General features: G+C 53.4%; 2 protein-coding genes across 2 annotated transcripts, besides 2 other annotated features; both read right to left on the minus strand.

The window, feature by feature from the left end:
• The first annotated feature begins 4,748 nt into the window (after positions 1–4,748).
• Positions 4,749–4,783: a sequence feature (Short protein (VTJ04DRAFT_4869, KAL2120842.1) was converted to a misc_feature.).
• A 57-nt stretch (positions 4,784–4,840) lies between these two features.
• Positions 4,841–4,874: a sequence feature (Short protein (VTJ04DRAFT_4869, KAL2120842.1) was converted to a misc_feature.).
• A 4,723-nt stretch (positions 4,875–9,597) lies between these two features.
• On the minus strand, positions 9,598–11,624 carry VTJ04DRAFT_4870 (uncharacterized protein; the record flags this gene model as incomplete). Its single annotated transcript, XM_069362923.1, has 2 exons — positions 9,598–11,333; positions 11,414–11,624. The coding sequence occupies 2 exons, from the start codon at positions 11,622–11,624 to the stop codon at positions 9,598–9,600; spliced, it is 1,947 nt and encodes a 648-aa protein (XP_069219821.1).
• Positions 11,625–12,245: 621 nt separating this feature from the next.
• VTJ04DRAFT_4871 (uncharacterized protein) lies at positions 12,246–13,844 on the minus strand (the record flags this gene model as incomplete). Its single annotated transcript, XM_069362924.1, has 4 exons — positions 12,246–12,696; positions 12,767–13,020; positions 13,081–13,424; positions 13,475–13,844. 4 exons carry the CDS (start codon positions 13,842–13,844, stop codon positions 12,246–12,248), a joined length of 1,419 nt encoding a protein of 472 aa, XP_069219822.1.
• Between the last annotated feature and the right edge of the window lie 3,881 nt (positions 13,845–17,725).

Raw genomic sequence — 17,725 nt, forward strand, 5'->3', positions numbered from 1 at the left:
AAAAAACATGGAAAACTGGATGCCAACGCCCGGGGAAATTGCTTTCCTTCCTGAGGTTGAGTCCGAGTATGTCGCCGAGCTAGGGGGCGTTCCCCCAGACCTCGATCCCAAGGTTGATATCTATGTATTTGGACATCCTGTCGTTATTTACAAAATACTAGACGACGGCAGAGCCCAAATATTTGGTCTCACGTCCTTTAATGCCGGTAGGTCACGAACATTCCGCGAGAACATGAACAACCCAAGGTTTTGGGTGGATTTTTTTGCTATCCAGCCAAACCGTAATCCCTGCGGCCCTCCCGACAATTGGGTCCGGCTGGAAGGGGGCACCCAAGCGATGAGGAAAAGGGGATGGATCTCGCTCAAGATGTTGACTCTTGACATCTCTTATCTCGTGCCATCTGATAGAGACTGGGGGAGGCTAACTGAGGATTCGATGTTCAAGCTTGATTTCGCTGCGCAGCATTGGGATCTTGGTACCTACAACATGTCCATTGCTGACGCCCAACGTAAACGCGCAGAGCTTGAGGCGACGAATGGGCGTTCGAGCAAGTCTCATCAATCTCGCAAGAAGTAGTAGCCATCAATTGACGACGGCGAGCGAGAGATGCAAAATTTGAGAAGCATTTAGATACCTAGGTAAGTAGAATAAAACATAGTTTTTCACAATAACTTTTTTCCCGGACTGTTTTTGTAACCTAAATTTCCATAATCGCCCTCCTTGCCACGTTTCAGTCCGGGTAGGTAGCTTATGTTTTTCTTTCCAGTTGTGTTATTCCCAATCCCTTCGGCCCGGAGCCATATCCATATCTGTCTTTATACGTCCTATCATTTCGGATACGTACAATCTCCATTGAAACTTGGAATTAGAGTCACAAACAGTGTGTAAGGGATTAGTCTGCTGTCTTCTGTCGTGTCATGCAAGGAGTATGAGCAACAGGCACAAACGACGACTCGATCCCTTTCCAGTCACAAAATTTGGATCGACGCTTGTTACACCTAACAGCAACCGAGAATCACACAATTTACCGGCGTGAAGGTCGTCCAGATGGTGAGGTGTAATGTTGTTGCTGTTTGTTGTTGCTGGAAGAAGGGTAGGGTTGACTCAATTACATGCGAAGTCTTTCCATATTTGGAAACTTATTCATATCAGTAGGTGTGTGAGGACAAACCAACCTGCACCTTTGATCTGACTCAACAGACTGTTTCCAGACAAGATTTTGGTGAATCCATTGACAACAGCTGATAGAAGACAACGCCGTTGCTTTCTCACCCGAACAGTACTTAGAAGGTTCAGTTCGATTCTTGTTTCCATATCTCTGATGTCTGGAACAGGAATAATACCGCAGTCATATAATCCCTCGAGCCCAGGATCCTTTTGTTGCCACCTACTAGCTCTTACGAGTACATTCAGAGACTTTTTGGGTTGTAGGTATTTGGGCAACAGACGTCATGTTGGCGGTGTAACAACGTCACTCGGGCATCAGTCAAGTAGCACAGTACTGGCCCCTTATTGTCTCGCTTTTCTGTCATCATTTGAGCGGCGGAGAACGTGTTAACGTAGTAGTACGATGGAGAACTCCAAGATCTGTAATGGTGTTTGACATTGGTTCATAACAGGCTGCTTATGGAAATAAGCAGATGTTAATACGGAACAGAACAGACTTTCGTGAGTCATCCAGTGTTTTAAATTGTGTCAGGCCAGTGAGTGGCCCCAGGAGTCGTGCCTTCCCCTTCAATCCGGTCATGGCAGGTTGTCCTTCATAAATATAATGGGTATTTCCAATGCCGAAGCTGCAGACGTTGGCTCCCAGCACGTCCTATTCTCTACCTGAGTTATTTCTGTATCTTACGGAGCAATGCAACCCCAAAAGTACTTGACATCCTGTTTATAGGGCTTCTTTGCTGCCAACTCGACAAAAACCGATACTTTGCTCTGCTGTCCCACGTCAGCTATCTTTTAACACAAAGAACATTCCAGTGTCCAGAAAATTGTGGATGGTAAGCAAGCACATAGGGTATCAACATGGCTGGGCTGACAGTCATCTGCAGGCTCCCATGTTGCTGTTAATGTGGCCGAAACACCGAGGCTCTCTTGACAGTGTCCTGGATAACTGGGCATTTCTGCAAAGAAGCCGTTTGTACCTGTCGGAAACCCCATGGATACGACAAAACAGCAGCCACAGCCCAAAGTTTCATCAGGCACCTGGTTGCCCTACTTCATACAATACAGCCGTAATTCATGGTTCCGCCCCCGGAGCAGCATCTTGTTGTGTTGCCCAAGATGGGTACTTCGCTTCCGGAAGAACTTGGGAAGGAATGACAATGGCCTTTGGATGAGACCGAAACAACAGAGCATATAAGCTGCACTATGTTAGCGGAAAGGCAAATCCGAAGGATAAGCGGATTGGGCAACACGCGGGGTGGATGTGACGAGGAAGGCCCGAGGCCCTCCTCGTCGAGCTGGATATTGGAAACAATATCACAAACCCCGGTTACAGGCGTCATGGATGCCCGTGTCTGACAGAATGGAGTTGTTGGAGACAACCTAAATTGGTGCATTAAGAAGATATGGAGAATGCTGCTCCCCCCACGCAGGTGAGCACATGAACTCGGAGCAATAGGTCCATGGGTACGGGGCCGGGTGTAAGACAGCCGAGCGAGAACGTGATAGGAGGCGCTACGTCTACTTTTTTGGCTGTGGACGGGGCTTTCAGCCAAAGCCCCGATGACCACGTGGGATGTTTCGACCGTGCTGAAAGGTTCAACGCACACGCTGTGGACTTTACGTGCTTCAAAGACTGCGGTGGCCACGGGAGTGTGCCCAAGATATGACCAATGCAAGCAAACGTCATCTACCGTCCCAACAGGCAGGGAATGTGCCTCAGCACGAGCAAAAGCCGCTTCATTGGACAGACACCTCGATACCAGCCCCCAAGCCGGGGACCATGAGGATTCCTTGGGCGTTTGATAGTCACCCCGCATTCCCTCGGCAAGAGCGGCAGATTTGGCAGCGGGGGGAGTGCAGAATCGACGTTCCATTCAATAACGTTGGGCCAGATTAGCCTTCGAATGGTTTGTTCCGTCGCACAATGACGCAAGGGCAAGGGCGGTGAGAAAGGAAGTTCGCAGGTCACAAAGACTAAACCAGCGGCTGGTCACATATGGTGGTCTAGAGTCCCTTCGGGTGATGGATGAAGAGGAAGATCCTCAAGTCCGTCCTGGCGTTCTTACTCGGTACAGACGAGAGTTACAAAGAGGATTGAGACTGATTCCACAGCAGCACAGCAGGGTATGAGTGTGATATCAGCCACGATTACTCCATTCAGAGCACATGGAATGAGTTGAAAGCCATGAAAGGTGAACGGTGCATAGCCGAGGCACTATGTACAAGCACAGGGATAGTATGTTCTTGCCCTCTGATGGCCGGCTGGAGTTGGAGGATATCTCAATTGCAAAACCCCTAGCTGGTGCATGCCAGAAGATCCTGTGGCAAGTCGGTCAGCTAGCTCTGAATCGCTCTCCTATGTCGGACAATTGTGCACCTAGTGATTAGGTCCGAGGAAGCTGACTACCTGAGTTCTCATACCCCGCCTTTGGTCAGGGCAGAAACAATACAAGCTGGACAACGCCGGTTGGTGGACATGGGCCGGGTTCCGAAAAAATGCACATGGGGTTTCGACGTTGAGAAGTGAAATCTGGGGCGAGTGATATCATCGACCGGACCCTTGCGGAAACATCCTGGCCTCCATTTGCTCCATCTCACGACACGGAGGCGGTTCGGGTGTGACAGGAATAAAGCAAGAGAGGAATGCCGCTGTGAACAAAGCAACCCGACAAATTACGGGGCCCGTCCCTCCTGGCCTCGTGACCGACCCTGGGCAGGAGGCATGGTGCCACACCGCTGCATCGTCTCTCCGGTCCGCGGTGTTCACCACTCCGAGACCCTTGCTCCGCTTGTAGGTGGGGAGGGACGTTCGGTCGGCCGGCCGCCTCCTCGACGCCTTGTTGTTTGGGCATCATTATCCCTCTTGGCAAGTTCCTCTGGGCGCAAGGGGACCAACCACGAGCTTGGGCAAACCGCCAGGCTTGGCACACCTTTCTTCAACGTCCAACCTTATTTTGACCTTTTGCCGCCTCTGTGTTTGTGGGCTCATCCCCTATTTGTCCCCTAGCCGGTGAACCCTGCTTCGGTGTGTCTGGCTGTGCCTTACCGATGCACTCCCTCTGGGAGCCTCAAGGAGTCCCTTGGGTACATATGTAGGTAGGTATGTACAGTACAATCAGGCGACAAGGGGGGTACTTGAGATCCCCTCAGGAAAAGAATTGATGCGCCGGTACCTCACAAGTTTCTGGTAGGCGATGTTCGCTTCAAACTGCACAGCGCCCACAGACCCTTTCATGGGCAGCTGCAAGCGCAACAACCCCCACCCACACACCCGTGCTCTGATGTCAGATTTCCTATTTCGGAGGCTGGATTTTGTATTGCCATGGGCTGTTGACTTCGCCGCCGATGTCAAACTCACCACCACAAAAATATATATAACCCACTGTTCTCCCGAGCCACCGGTGAAAGTCTTCTTCGTTCTGCCCATCAATAGTCAATTCACTCTGTCATATTCTTCAAGCGAACAAGCCTTCCCAAGCTTCTCGGCATCATCCTTCTCTCCAAACCACTATCCTGAGCCGGATCCCCGCCTAGCTCTTCTTCCACCAAGCCAATATCAAGCCACAACCCAGAAGCCAAAATGGCCATCAAGGAGTTTGAAGAACTCGTCGACGAGTGCTGCTCCTTCTGCTGTAAGGCTGTGGACTTCGGCACCCACGACTACTGCCCCAGCGGTGTCAACTGCGCCTCTTGCCCTGACTTCTGAAAGAGCAACATCCGATGATGCTCCTGCTGCTTTCCCGCAAAAAAGAAGGCATGGTCTCTCACCAATGGCGTCTTAACTGTGGATAAAGGCAGGAAGAAGGGCAACGACGCTGACCCCTCGAAGCGTCGCCTCACAATCTCTTTGGACACTTCCTCGCTCAGCTTTCACCATCGAGTATCTTTCGAGGCGTCTTCCTGGTTGTCTCAATTGGATCACGGTCACTCGCCAGTCACGGCATCGACGCTCACGACTTCCTCTCTATTCTCACTTTCTCCTTGGAAGGATGGTTCTTCAAAAACCGTGATGCTCATTCCCAACCTGCATACGCATAGCCACTACACCACACACGGGCGCACACCTCAGCCACCCCTGTCGACAGTTCGTCCCTCCCACGGCCGTTTCCCAGGGATCGGCATGGAAAGGAGCGGCTATCAAACATTGTCCCCTACCCCGAGCAGATCGGCAGACGCCGGGCACATCCACCCAGGCCACCACAACAATGTTTGCCCGGCTTCGCTGATGCTACACCCCGCATGCATGGCGGACGGCATCTGCGAGCTTGCTCCTCGCTACCGCCCTCCCTCCCTTCGTCCCATCTTCTGGCACTGCAAGGCGACGAAAATGGTGAGCTGGGGATGCGACATCACGCATATGGGCCGCTTGCTCCGTCGAAATCCCCGGACATGATCTTCCGACTCGACACATTTCCTCGCCCGCTACCTGTACCTCGGCTCGGGGCCACCCCCTGTTTTTGGATATCGCTTTGTACTATTTTCTGTTACCTTTGTCCTTATTATTCTGTTTCGCTTTACGATTGGGATTTGGTGTTGAGCAGGGAGTTTGGAGCAGGCGGTGTTGTCAAGGGCATTACCCTCCTTCTGTAAGGATTCACTTGGCGTTTGGAACCGCTTCGGCTTGAGACATTCGTTTTTCACGGAGTTTGGGGATGGTTGGCTTTTCTTTTGCAGTCTGCCGAGTATGGTCGTGGATGTTTACGGGTCAACGGCGTTTTCTCTTGAGCAAGGGGCACATGGCGCGCAATGTCTGCAGGCAAATGGTCCTGCAGCTGTCTTTGTACTTTAGTTTTGATGATACCAATTGATAACTCCTTCGTTCTTGTTTCAATCAAGAGCCCTGGTTTCCTGGTGATGTCGCAACGTTTTCTATCCCCACCATCGGTCCCTAATATCCATCTTCATTCACGAATTTCCGGTCTTATTGCCCTGCCTCCGACCTGGTCAGCGAAGCCGACAGCACGTCCCTCGCTCCCCGTTCAGGCCCTAACGAAGGTGCCTACCGCTAAGGTAGGTAAAGTTGGATGCCCTCATGCAAGATAGCCCTGCCGTGCATCGCCCAGGGCGGCCTTGCAGACCGCTATACGGTGGACAACTGCTGTGCTTCCCAAACTAAGGAGGTCCTCCATCCTTCATCAGCTGAGCGATCATCATCATCATCCATTCCCACGACCTTACACACGTGTTGGCTGCCTGCTTGCTGATAGTCCGGGCTGCTTACGTCCACTACGATGCATCGGAGGTTGGCCTTGATGCGGTCAAGTCACACTGTTTCGTGAGCAACATCCTTGCTGTTACATCAATCATCGCCGCTGTCACTGCCGCTGTTGCTAGCTGGGTTCTCCATCATGCATCAGGATGTTTGCGCTAACCCTAACGTGCTCTAGTGTCAACGGTTGCAGGAAGGCGACGTTGACAGAACAAACAAGCCACCCCCCCGACAAGACCCTGACTTAGTTCGCCCTGGTCCAGCAAGCCCGCTGGTATCAACAGTGGCCTATTTCGGCATCAACAACAAAGCCCACGTATTGGTGGGAGAATGCCTTCAGTGTGTGGTTGGAACGCTGCATGGGATTGTATGTATGTATGCACCATCCTGTGGGGCGCTCCCTAACTGCTGCGTCAGTCGTTGTCGAGGCCGTCTTCCGTCAACTGTCCAGACATAGCCTGGACCCCCTCTATCGACCTCGTCGGCACACATCTGCATCCCGAGGTAAGCTTCCCCAACCGTGTAAGTAAGCGGCTGGTGGGGGACAGTCAAAGTCATCCCGCCTCCACCACAGTTGGGGGTTGAAACATCTGGACATATCCATTCGGCTAGAGTTCGTGGGGGACGACATCCGTGGATGGAGGGTAAGAGAGAGGTCCTGGATCGGGTCACACTTCCGCAGTCAGAGGCTGTACGGATACATAGGAGTACTTTCTTCGGATAGTGACCTCAGGCTTTGCGCCTCTCGCTGGTGTTTGATGATCATGATCCCCACATGTCGGCACAACTGTGCCATCTCTATGACCATCAATGTGGTCGCATTGTTCGGTTGCCGACCGGTTTCTGCGGCCGTTTCCGTTTTCGGGTACGGGCCGATGATTCACCATGCTGCTGGCCTCGTTTTGATGTTCGCATTCACATCATCGACCAGGGTTAGGTCCAGAGTGTCGTGTCCAAACAACAGCAAAGACCATGTCCGCCGCTGTTCCCCCAAGAGGCATGGCCAGAAGGCGATAAGCAGCGCCAGCAGGGATCAGACAGGGGACTCTCACGCTGCCCGTGCCGAACTCCGAAGCGGGAGACACTCGGCGATGTTACTTCACTACTGCAGCCCGGTTTGGTTTGAGATGGTGCTGAGAAACCCATTCGTGGGAAAAGCAGGACGATCAGTCGGTGTTCGATGCATTCCCTCCGAGAATGGAAGAACATGAGAAGTCGAGGTAGCTGAACGATGTGACCGATATGTGTACCGGTGTCTTCTTCATGTGAAGTACCTGAATGCGGAGGTGTACCCCGTGAGTATGCACAATCGCAAGACGTCTGGCATACGAATACTTGGACGCCCCAGAAACCGTTTCAGCAACCCCACAACCGCGATCAATGATACACCTACCTATAGTTATTACCCCGTACATATCCTTGTGTCTCACAGGGGACACGTCAAGGACATGCTGGTCTCTCTACACTAACCTCGCCAGGATACGTGCTACAGATCAAGAGCACTAGCCAGGCCTGTCGTATGACGCTGTCGAGAGCAGCATGTTCCCTCTGGTCCATCACATATCGGCAGCAGAGCCTTGCACCACCGCATAGATGGATGGATGTAAGTATGTACTGTGCAACTTCGATTCGCTCTGCTACGGCTCAACCCCTGCGCCGTCCCCAGGACTTGGAGCTTTGCCACCGTACTTAACAACTTCAGACGCTACTCGTGTATGTGTATATAGGTCTAGAACGTCAAGGCCCTTAGGTACCGACGATAATCGGCACTCTGGATATAAACATAGGTATGTAGCGTGCTATTTCTGGATCAGGCCAGAAACATTCGGGTTAGCACCATCCACAGACCAACCAAACCGATTATGGGCTTTGATGCAGGAGAGAGCAATTCCCAGCTAGGCAGCAATTGGGACCTGGATGGATGTACTATCTGAGGGTGTCTCACAGCATCTGTGCTTAACCACCCGGAACATGCGGAGGACATACCATGTCTCGCAAGGAGCAGGCCGTCCCAACTCTCTCAGGAATGGAAAACATTAGCCTACCTCACCAAAGACGCCACCGGCAGTTCTCAACGAGGGCCTTCGGATAAGTCGGAAGCAAGGGGCGGTGATGGTTGGTTCGCATGCGCGTTGTCTGCACGGTGCTATGCAGGGATGTCTCATATTCAATGCGATTGGATCCAGAAAACATGTCGTTGGAAACCGGGTCAAGGACAAGGCCGCTTGCATCCGAACAAAACAGCATGGTGATCTGGGGGCGAGAGTTTGACGCTCGGGTCCCCTGGAAGGGGACACGAAACCACATGGTCGGAGTCAAGGGGTAAACCCAGCAAGTGCCGGGAAACCAACAGGTCTGGATGCCAGAGCTGTTGTGTAACTTCGATGGCAAGGTCAAGGGGTAGAGATTCCACAGACCCAACGGATGTTGTACCCCGGATAGAGCACAACTTTGTCCAGTCCCTCCGACGACAAGGCAACAGTCATGTCCATCACATACCCTCGAAGCAAACACAAGCGGTGTGTGGTATGAGAGAGGAGGGACTGTGAAGTGCCCTGTTAGGACTTGCAATATTTCCTTCCATCCAAAAACCAAGCTTGGCATACATCCCACATTTGGCCCTTATGTACACACCATGAGACCTGAAAGGTATCATATTATTTCTGTGAGAAACGCCACACCATCATCAGAACCCCCTCCACAAACCATCCACTGTCGTCCCTAGAGGTGAAGGGTCACATCCAAAAGTCGTGAAGCACATTCTCGGGAGGGACCAGTTGTTGGCCCAACCTAATACACTTGAAACGAGACGTATCAGCAATTGTGGTATCTAGGATAGAAGAAAACAACTTGACCAGGAAAGCAAGGAAGAGGTCCCAAAGAGGATAACTGAACAACCCATCCGACCCCAGATGAAGGGAAAATCACACCAACTTTGTGCCCGATTCATCACCCGTTCGTTCTAGCCTGCAAGTACTTAGCCAGATGAGCGCTTCTAAGGCCGGGGAACGCTGGATGAGGGATAGCATCCTCGGAACAACAGCCGATGAGGCGCTCTGCAGTACTGCCCATATGCAAAAATGGTCTGATATCATGCATCAACCAGGATTCATCAGCAACAAGGGTTTCGGAAAAGAGCCCATTGGAGGGGCACAGCCGATGAATCAAACGCCATACAGCTCAAGATCCAGGATATGTCGAAGGGTCATCACCTATGTCCTTAGTAAAGGGTCAAGAATACGGCCGCGATAGACGACTTGTCGTATTTGACGTATTTGCCCTTTCCTCTGTCGACCTCGTGGTAACGGTCCCAGAAGCGGTTGTACAGGGGCTCGATCATGTTCTGGATGTCCTTGGCGAACATCTGCCGGACCTCGCGCTCCATAGTGTAGCCCTTGTGTCGGGATACGAGTTCATCGAAGCTGGCGTTGAACGCGGTGAACTTGGCCTTGATATTCTCCTTGTCCTTGGAACTCAAGCCGCGAAGGATGGAAGCTGAATCGATGACCATCGCGCCGCCCTGGCCGGAAGATGGGCGGCCACTAGAACCACCACCAGTGCGGCTCGTATGAATGACATCAAACAGATGCATGCTGACATCCTTGCATGTCTCGGTGTAGAAGCTGGTGGCTTTCTTGCGCCAAACATCGAGCACGCCGAGGCGAGACTCCAGAAGCGAGGACAGCTCAGAGTTCTGAATCATGCGCTCGATAATGGCGACGCTATTGGCGAGGAAGACACCAATGACTGGCTTCTTCTGGAGCAGGAGACGGGCGCGGGCGTCCAGGGCCAGCATAAGCGTCTCAATGGTGTCGGTGCAGTAGTGAGCAAAGATTTCCTTTCCATCAGCGCCAATGTCGAATGAGGCCAAGCTCGGTACAGCGTCGCTTCCAGCGCCGCTCCTGGAGGCGGATCCTGCCTTCCAGCCACCATCGCCGAGTGAGAACATGATGCTAGAGATGGGTCGCAAGAACTCGACCATGGTTTGAAGCCGCTGCATGGTTTCCGCGACAATGGGGACGGCCGCTCCATCGCTCGGTAGAGTCGGAAGACTGCTAACTCTTCGCCTGGTGTCTTCCAAAAGCTCCGAGAGGGAGGACTTGGCTGTTTCCCGAACCGGTTTGAGGGAAGCCGCAAGTGAGCTCTTGAGCTCACCTGTCCTCCTTTCGAGATTGTTGGACAACTCTGAGATGATCTCGACGATCTCATACGCCAAATAACAATCCGTCAACATATGCGCCTTAATATGGCCGTTAAGCTCCCGCAGTGTTCTTCCAAGCTCTACCAACGACGGTTGGCATGTCGCCTCCAGAACCGGGCCCCAGTCTTCCCGAGTGAAGATGTTGCAAATGTTTTCATATTCCGCCGTAAACAGCCCCTCCATTGCCTGGGCGTAGGTCCCTATGCCATTGGTGCCGGGACGGTATATCGCCTCGGGGTTCTTTTTCTTGGCCGTACTTGTGCTCGCAGTCGCCAAATTGATGAGGGCTGACGAGAGGTACTGCGACCGGATTTCGATGTAGATCTTTGCTATCGGGGAGTCCAAAGGTGATGCGGAGCCACCGCCTTGCCGGTAGGCGCCAGAAACAAATGAGTTAATCAAGCCCAGCCTGGCGAACTTGTCTTGGGAGAGGACCGGGAAAGGTTTCTTCTTGGTGATGAAGTGGAGCGGCTCCAAAGCACGGGGCGTCTCGTTGCGCAGAAGTTTGTCGAATGAGTTCTCGAGCTGTGTGTTGCCCAACTTCACCAGCTTCTGAAGCTCCGCAACTGTCTGCTGTGTCGACCGGAGATTCGAGGCCTTCATGTCGTTTAGCGCCTTGTTGAGGCGCTTGATGGAGGCCAAGTAGTTGGGGAGGCCGGCCTTGTCAGGGCCCATTCGGATGATTTGCTCCTCGTCATTCTTGCTATCTGCAGGCTGTCGTAGGCGTTCGATGGCGGCGAGGACGGAATCGATGTCTGTGGAGAAAGTGGATGGCATCAGCATCCCAGCCAGTTCGCGAGATTGTTTGCGCTTGCAACACGGGGAGTCCACGCACTATTCCCAAGAACCTGCAACTTTTTTGTCTCGCCATTCAAGGGGCCTGCGACTTCGCGGACGCTGTTCCCTGTGGCCTCGAGCCGGCCGAGGCAGGCGCGGATCTTCTTTGTCAATTGGGTCGTCTTCTCGAGGCGGGAGTTGAGCACGTCGACCTCGGCGCGGGCCTCTTCGTCGGCTGCCTGCCGGCCGCTAGCGACCCCGACCGCCATGGCAGCTGTGTGCCGGATGGAGGAGAGAAGAGTGGTGGTAACGTGGATGATGGATGGTTGGTGTCGATGTCGTTGAGCTTTCCGCTGCGGTTGATGTTCGCGGTTGGAGTTGGTCAGAGGGGCCTGGTAACTTACGACACATTACGTCATGTATTGTAACACCATGGTGGATCCACATCAGACAGCCGGTCCGGTCGGTCCGAGGTGGAGCCCCGGCAGCCCGCAACACCTCCGGACCGTCTCGGATCCGTCCCGGGAGGTCTCGGCAGCCGTTTTCCTGAGAACGGCGAGGCGTAAACCACCTGGATATAATAAAAAACCAGCGAGGGAAGATTGTGCACGCATTGGCAGTTCTTTTATTATTTATGAAGTCTGACAAAGATGGGTATGTTGGCAAACAAGACAGTTTCAACCTCTTCCAGCCAACGGACTGGACCAAATCTGAAACCTGGAAATCCCCCACCCCCCCCTCCCCTCCCCAAAATAGGAAATTTCCCGGGTGGAAACCATCGTGGAATTAAAACTGCTTAACAAACCGAACCGAAGTCAACGCCCCTTCTTTTCCCCCTCCTTCCATGACCGCATTTGTTCGTGGCAACGCCCAACCATCCCCTAGCGACTCTAGAGTTCGGCAAAGTAGTCCTCGATGAGTCGAGCAACTGTCTCGGCAATCCACTTAATCTCGTCTGCGTTTATGTTGAAGGCAGGGGAGATAATGATGTGATCACCATGAACACCGTCGTCCGCCGAGCCGGCCCCTGGATACACCATGATGCCGTACTCTGATTTAAGGCCACGCTCACTGATGGCCATGGAGACGTGATCATGGGCAGGGAACGCCTCCTTCGTTTCCTTGTTGGCCACGAACTCGATTCCCCAGAACAGACCTCTTCCCCGGATGTCTCCAACATTAGGGTGTTGTGAGAGGCGTTCCTTGAGCTGCCGCTCGAGCAGCCCACCCATGGCACGGACGTTGGTCAGGAGGTTCTCCTCTTGGATGATGCGTTGGACCTCGAGCGCTGCTGCACAGCCCACCGGATGCCCCTGGTATGTGTGGCCGTGGACGAAAGATCTAGACGCCACATACAAGTTAGAAACCATTCTCCTTCAGGTCACCCAGGTTTCCAACTCATGTCACTTACGAGCTGCCCTTCTTGAGCACGTCGATCACGGTCTTGTTCACAAGCAGGCCCGCAACAGGCTGATACCCACCACCGAGACCCTTGCCGATGGTCTGGATATCTGGTACGACCTTTTCTTGTTCCCAGGCGTGAAGAGTTCCTGTCCGCCCCATGCCGCACATGACCTCATCGAAAATGAGAAGGGCGCCATACTTCTTGCACACAGCGTGCATAGCCTCGAAGTATCCCGGCAGCGCAGGCACGCATCCGAGGGCCTGAGCGCAAGTTAGCCTCTGTTGGCCACCACAAGGCTGGGATTTCACAAGTTCACTTACCGCACCCACAACCGGCTCGGCCACGAAGGCACACACCGTCTCCGGACCCAAGGCTTGGAATGCCGCATCCAACTCGTCGGCAAGCCTCGCGACATACGCCTCGTCAGCCTCACCGGGCTTCCTTCCGCGGTAGCTGTTGCAGGGCGAGACTCTCTTGACATCCATAAGCATCGGCTCGAACTTGGCACGACGGTACTTGTGGCCACCGACTGCCAATGCGCCAAGTGTGATGCCGTGATACGATTGCATGCGAGAAATGAAGCGCGTCCTCTTTGGTTGGGGTGGACTGAGTTCTAGGAAGTACTGCCTCGCCAGCTTGACAGCGGCTTCCATGGCCTCGGAGCCTGGTCCTGTTAATCAGCCCGTTCAACGCAGGGGAGCCTGTAAAGTTTACCTGAGTTAACAATATAGGCCCGACTCATCTTGCCATTTGTTGAGTCAATCAGGAGGCGACAGAGCTCCTCTTGGACCTTCGTGGTGTAGAAGATAGTGGCGCAATATGGCATGGCCATTGTCTGTTTCATGATTGCCTGAGCAACCCTCTCATTCCCCCAGCCGATACAACCAACAGCAGCACCTCCCGAGGCATCGAAGATCCTGCGGCCATCTTCAAGGATGAGATAGTTCCCTCGTCCCTCCTTCAGTGGAAAGAAGTCGGATCCAAGGTCTCTGTGGAAAACGGCCGAGCCGTCGCCTGGTACGACTCTGTTGCTCTCCACATTGTCTTTCTCTTCGCGTGCTGAAGTGATCTGTCGAAGAACCATGGTGGGCAGCTGAGATCCCGAGGATGAACGAAGTTTGCGATATGGTGATGGTCATGGTGGAGAGCGAGAGAGAGAGCTAGGAGTAACTCTCCAGGATTGACTACTTATAAGAACTTAGGTCCTCTGGGTTGCCATCCCTTCGCAAGGTCGGCCCACCCCTGTCAAAGGACCCTCTAGGAACCTAAACACAGCTCGGATGAGAGCGAAATATTGGAGGAGCCAATGTATGCCGTGGCATCCCGATTTCGCCAGCATGCCTACGGTACTCACTCATCGTCTTCCACCTCGCCCTGGTCCATTTGGGTCCGGAAGTCTAGTCCAGCCGAGAACTACTAGTGGATCTTCGGTTTCTGGCATGATTCGTTGGCTTGGGAGGATCCTATCACCTGCATTGTGCCATTGCCCACCAACGTTGGGTTCTTGCCAGGCCCCTGGTTGACAAGAAAGAGGATTTAACCCACCAAAGAAACTTTCACCCTCGGCGAGAGACCAATGGAGATGCGCGAGGGCGAGTTTCAATGGAGTGCATCAGATGCCGTGTACGCGCGTACGGCCCCAACTTGTCCATTGTTCATCGATGATGTCAGACCGGCCCTGACCCGCACCGGTAGAGTCGCGTTGGAGAATCCTCCATCGACATGCGGAAGATGATGATGTTCCAGGAACAACAGTAGCATTCCGATGCCATGCGACGCCGGTCTGTCAGTTGTGTGGCTCTGTCCCACGTGCAACAAACGGCCTGCGGTTACCCGCTTCAGCTTTTGTTCCGCTGCTGTGCGACAACAACGGATTGTCAACGCTCCCCCCTTCGGCACCGGCCAGGTGAGGGTCTGCCTGGCCTGCTTGGTCTGCCTAACGTTACCAGGTACGCCCATATGCATGTACATACAGGTAGTAGAAGGAGTTGTCACCTTCTCGAGCTCTACGTTCGGCATCCCGACCATCGGCGCCCTGTGCCCTGCCCGAACCAACCGAACCCGAATCTGCTCTCTACCTGTATGTCCGGTTCCATGTTCAACGGCCCACCCGCAGGCTGCAGGATTGGACACCTTTCCCGGCTCGTACCAACCTGGAACCAACCAGACCACCGGCCCCAACCACACCCGTCGGACCGGGCTGCATCACCCCTTCACACCGGCCCGGGGGCTCCAATCCGGCAGCAGGCTCGGCTACAGGGGCATTCAACGATTGCCAGCAACGGCAGCAACCGACCTTTTTAAGACTGCCACATCCATCCGCTCTGCGAAAATCAGGCCATCACACTCCATAGCACGTCGGAACCGGCCGGACGGCTCGAGCTAAATCGGGTAATGAGTACTACCTGTGTACAGTAGACTAACGAGAGGTGCAGGAAGGCGCCGAACCGGAAGTTCCTCTTTCCAAATTCTCGGGAATGTTTCGAGGCGTTCCCAGCTTGGGAGCCTACCCCGCTGTTTGATTTGAGGGACCTGACCTCACAACCTCATCATCCTCAATCCCGGCTTGGATTGAGGTCGAACGGCATTTTCATTGGAGGTATTAACCTGGTTCTTTCGGTCGGGCAGCGTTGGGTCACCAACACTACCTCTAGGTACCTGCACCGTCATCTTTAACCCAGCAATGGTAGTCGTGGGCCGGTGAGAAGGACTGCCGGATCGTGGCGCTCTTGTCAAACCCAAAACCCTCGGACGCTTGCAGAGAAAACAACCGGAACGGTGGCCATTGGCAGCCCCATTCTCGCCATGCCCTGCATGCCGTTTCCCGAGGCAGTCCGCTGCATGTCGGGATTAATTTTGCCTGATGCAGCCTCCGGTTCAGCTCCCGGAGGCTGGAGTATGCGTATCCAGGTTTTGAGTACCTGATGCAGCAACTCCCACGCGGTGATCCTGCAGGTCGTGCACATGCCCCCCTCCTCCCCCCCACCTTTGCGGCTCGTTACTCGCTGTTCACGAAGTATATCTCTGCTCTTATTGATTCGGGATACGAAGACGGAGGACCAACAGCCAGGGAGTGACACGCAGCTAGGTATCGAGAAAAGGGGTCGAACCAGGCCAGTCCTCTGGTCCCTCATATAACCAAGCTGGAAGAGATATATATCAGGGATTCTTGACTCAGTTTCCGCAACCACCTTACTCAGCTCGGCTCTATATTTGTGGCCCTCCCTCTCTTAGCGCGTGTCGATAACCGGGAAGGATCAGCCAGCTTAAGCTGTGTTTCGCGTGGCCGCCTTGCCTCAGAAAGGCTTCATGCCTCCCATATACCTGACGGGATGCAGGGGAGGAATGTAAAATAGCATGGGGCTCACTCGAACTGTTGGCCCCTTGACGAATGATGCCGTTCCTCCGCGAGCCAAACTGACGAGAACGTCAGGACGCAGGTTTATCCAATTCGAACACGAGAACTGAAGGGATCATCCGTCAACATCCATGGTCAGTCGCTTTGGTAAGCAGACATCTCCTCGGCCTCGAGGTCAGTGTTAGGAAGTACCCTCCGGATTGTAACACAACACTGAGGTGGCAACGGACAGCTACCTTGTAGCCCCACCCGGTCTCTTAATGTGTCAGCAGGCGGCATACATGCCGTCGACAGAGTGGTGGCCCACCTACACCATTACGTCTGACCCGATGCCGGCCCGAAAACTTGCTCTCGAATAAGGGCCGAAAACTTGCCCAGATAAGGCGGACGACCACAGCCAGCTACCCGCCCATTGCGACGCTTATGGACTGATAGTGGCCTGGACATCCAGGAGATGGCAAAATGAGGAGGCTTAACGAGTATGAAATACAGTGTTCCAATATCCTGCCTCCAGGGAAGGAAGAAAACCCCCAAACCACAACATGGTACAGCACCATCCAACACTCCGTTACCCCGAAATTCCATCCAGCCGTATGGTAGTCAATTAGGTCGTTACCATCCTCGACCGGCTTCACCAACATGAGAGTTGCTTCGAAGGAACCTGGCCGACTCCCCATGCTCGGGATGCCATGCTTACCGGTGGTGTAGACCAACATGGAGGGGCATTCGGTTCGGTCACTAGAATTAGTGAGCAAAAGCCCCAACATTGTGTCGAGCGGAACTTTCTTGGGGCATTCGAATCCAACATATGACACCTCCAGGTCATCAAATGGGGCCAGATATAGGTGGGCCAGATATAGGTGAAAGCTCACCAGAACATCCTCGGAAACCACTTGTACAAACCTCAGCTTCCCAGGAGAAAGATCAATGCCCGATGAGGCCACGTTTTCACAGTTGTTTGAAGAGACATGTTCGAAGGCATATCACACAAGCCCCCCAAAGCCCCTGGTCCCGTGGTCGCAGGGGGTTGGTCCTTAGCTCTGGGAGACAGTGGGCGTTGAAAGGTTGTCTTGTTAAGAAAGAGGACTTGCTCACATTTCAGGAACCACTGATCGTCTGCAGCGCATGTAACGGTGCGTCGTTCTGCATCATCGATATCACATTGGCTGGACCAGAACAGGCTAGGACAGCCATCCGGGCTGCCTCTTCGAGACCCTCGGTGAAGATGTGTGCCGGACACAGCAGGACGCGGATGACCATATACATTTGTCATATATGTAGGGATTAGCACTAGAGATGTTCCTGCTCCCAACAGAGGACCAGGAGTCATGGACTAGGCAGGGTGCAAGTGCTGTTGACAAAAAAATGGTGTTGAGGCGCTCTGTATAACAAAGCCCGGAACGTACAAATTGATGACCACACAAACAAGTTCGAACTTGTTGAACAAAACACAAGGTACGACCACCGCATGATGCAGAGAGTGAGGAGGCGCTGCTGCGTATCTGAGACCTACATGATGTTGCAGACCGGGCTACGCACGCGTCCGGTGACTGGCTAGGTGGCTGGAGGTGCATGAACCACTCACGCTTGAGGAGTTTGTCTGTCCT

Source organism: Mycothermus thermophilus, assembly GCF_041956435.1.
Source record: "Mycothermus thermophilus strain CBS 625.91 unplaced genomic scaffold VTJ04scaffold_3, whole genome shotgun sequence".
In the NCBI taxonomy this organism is placed as follows: domain Eukaryota; kingdom Fungi; phylum Ascomycota; class Sordariomycetes; order Sordariales; family Chaetomiaceae; genus Mycothermus; species Mycothermus thermophilus.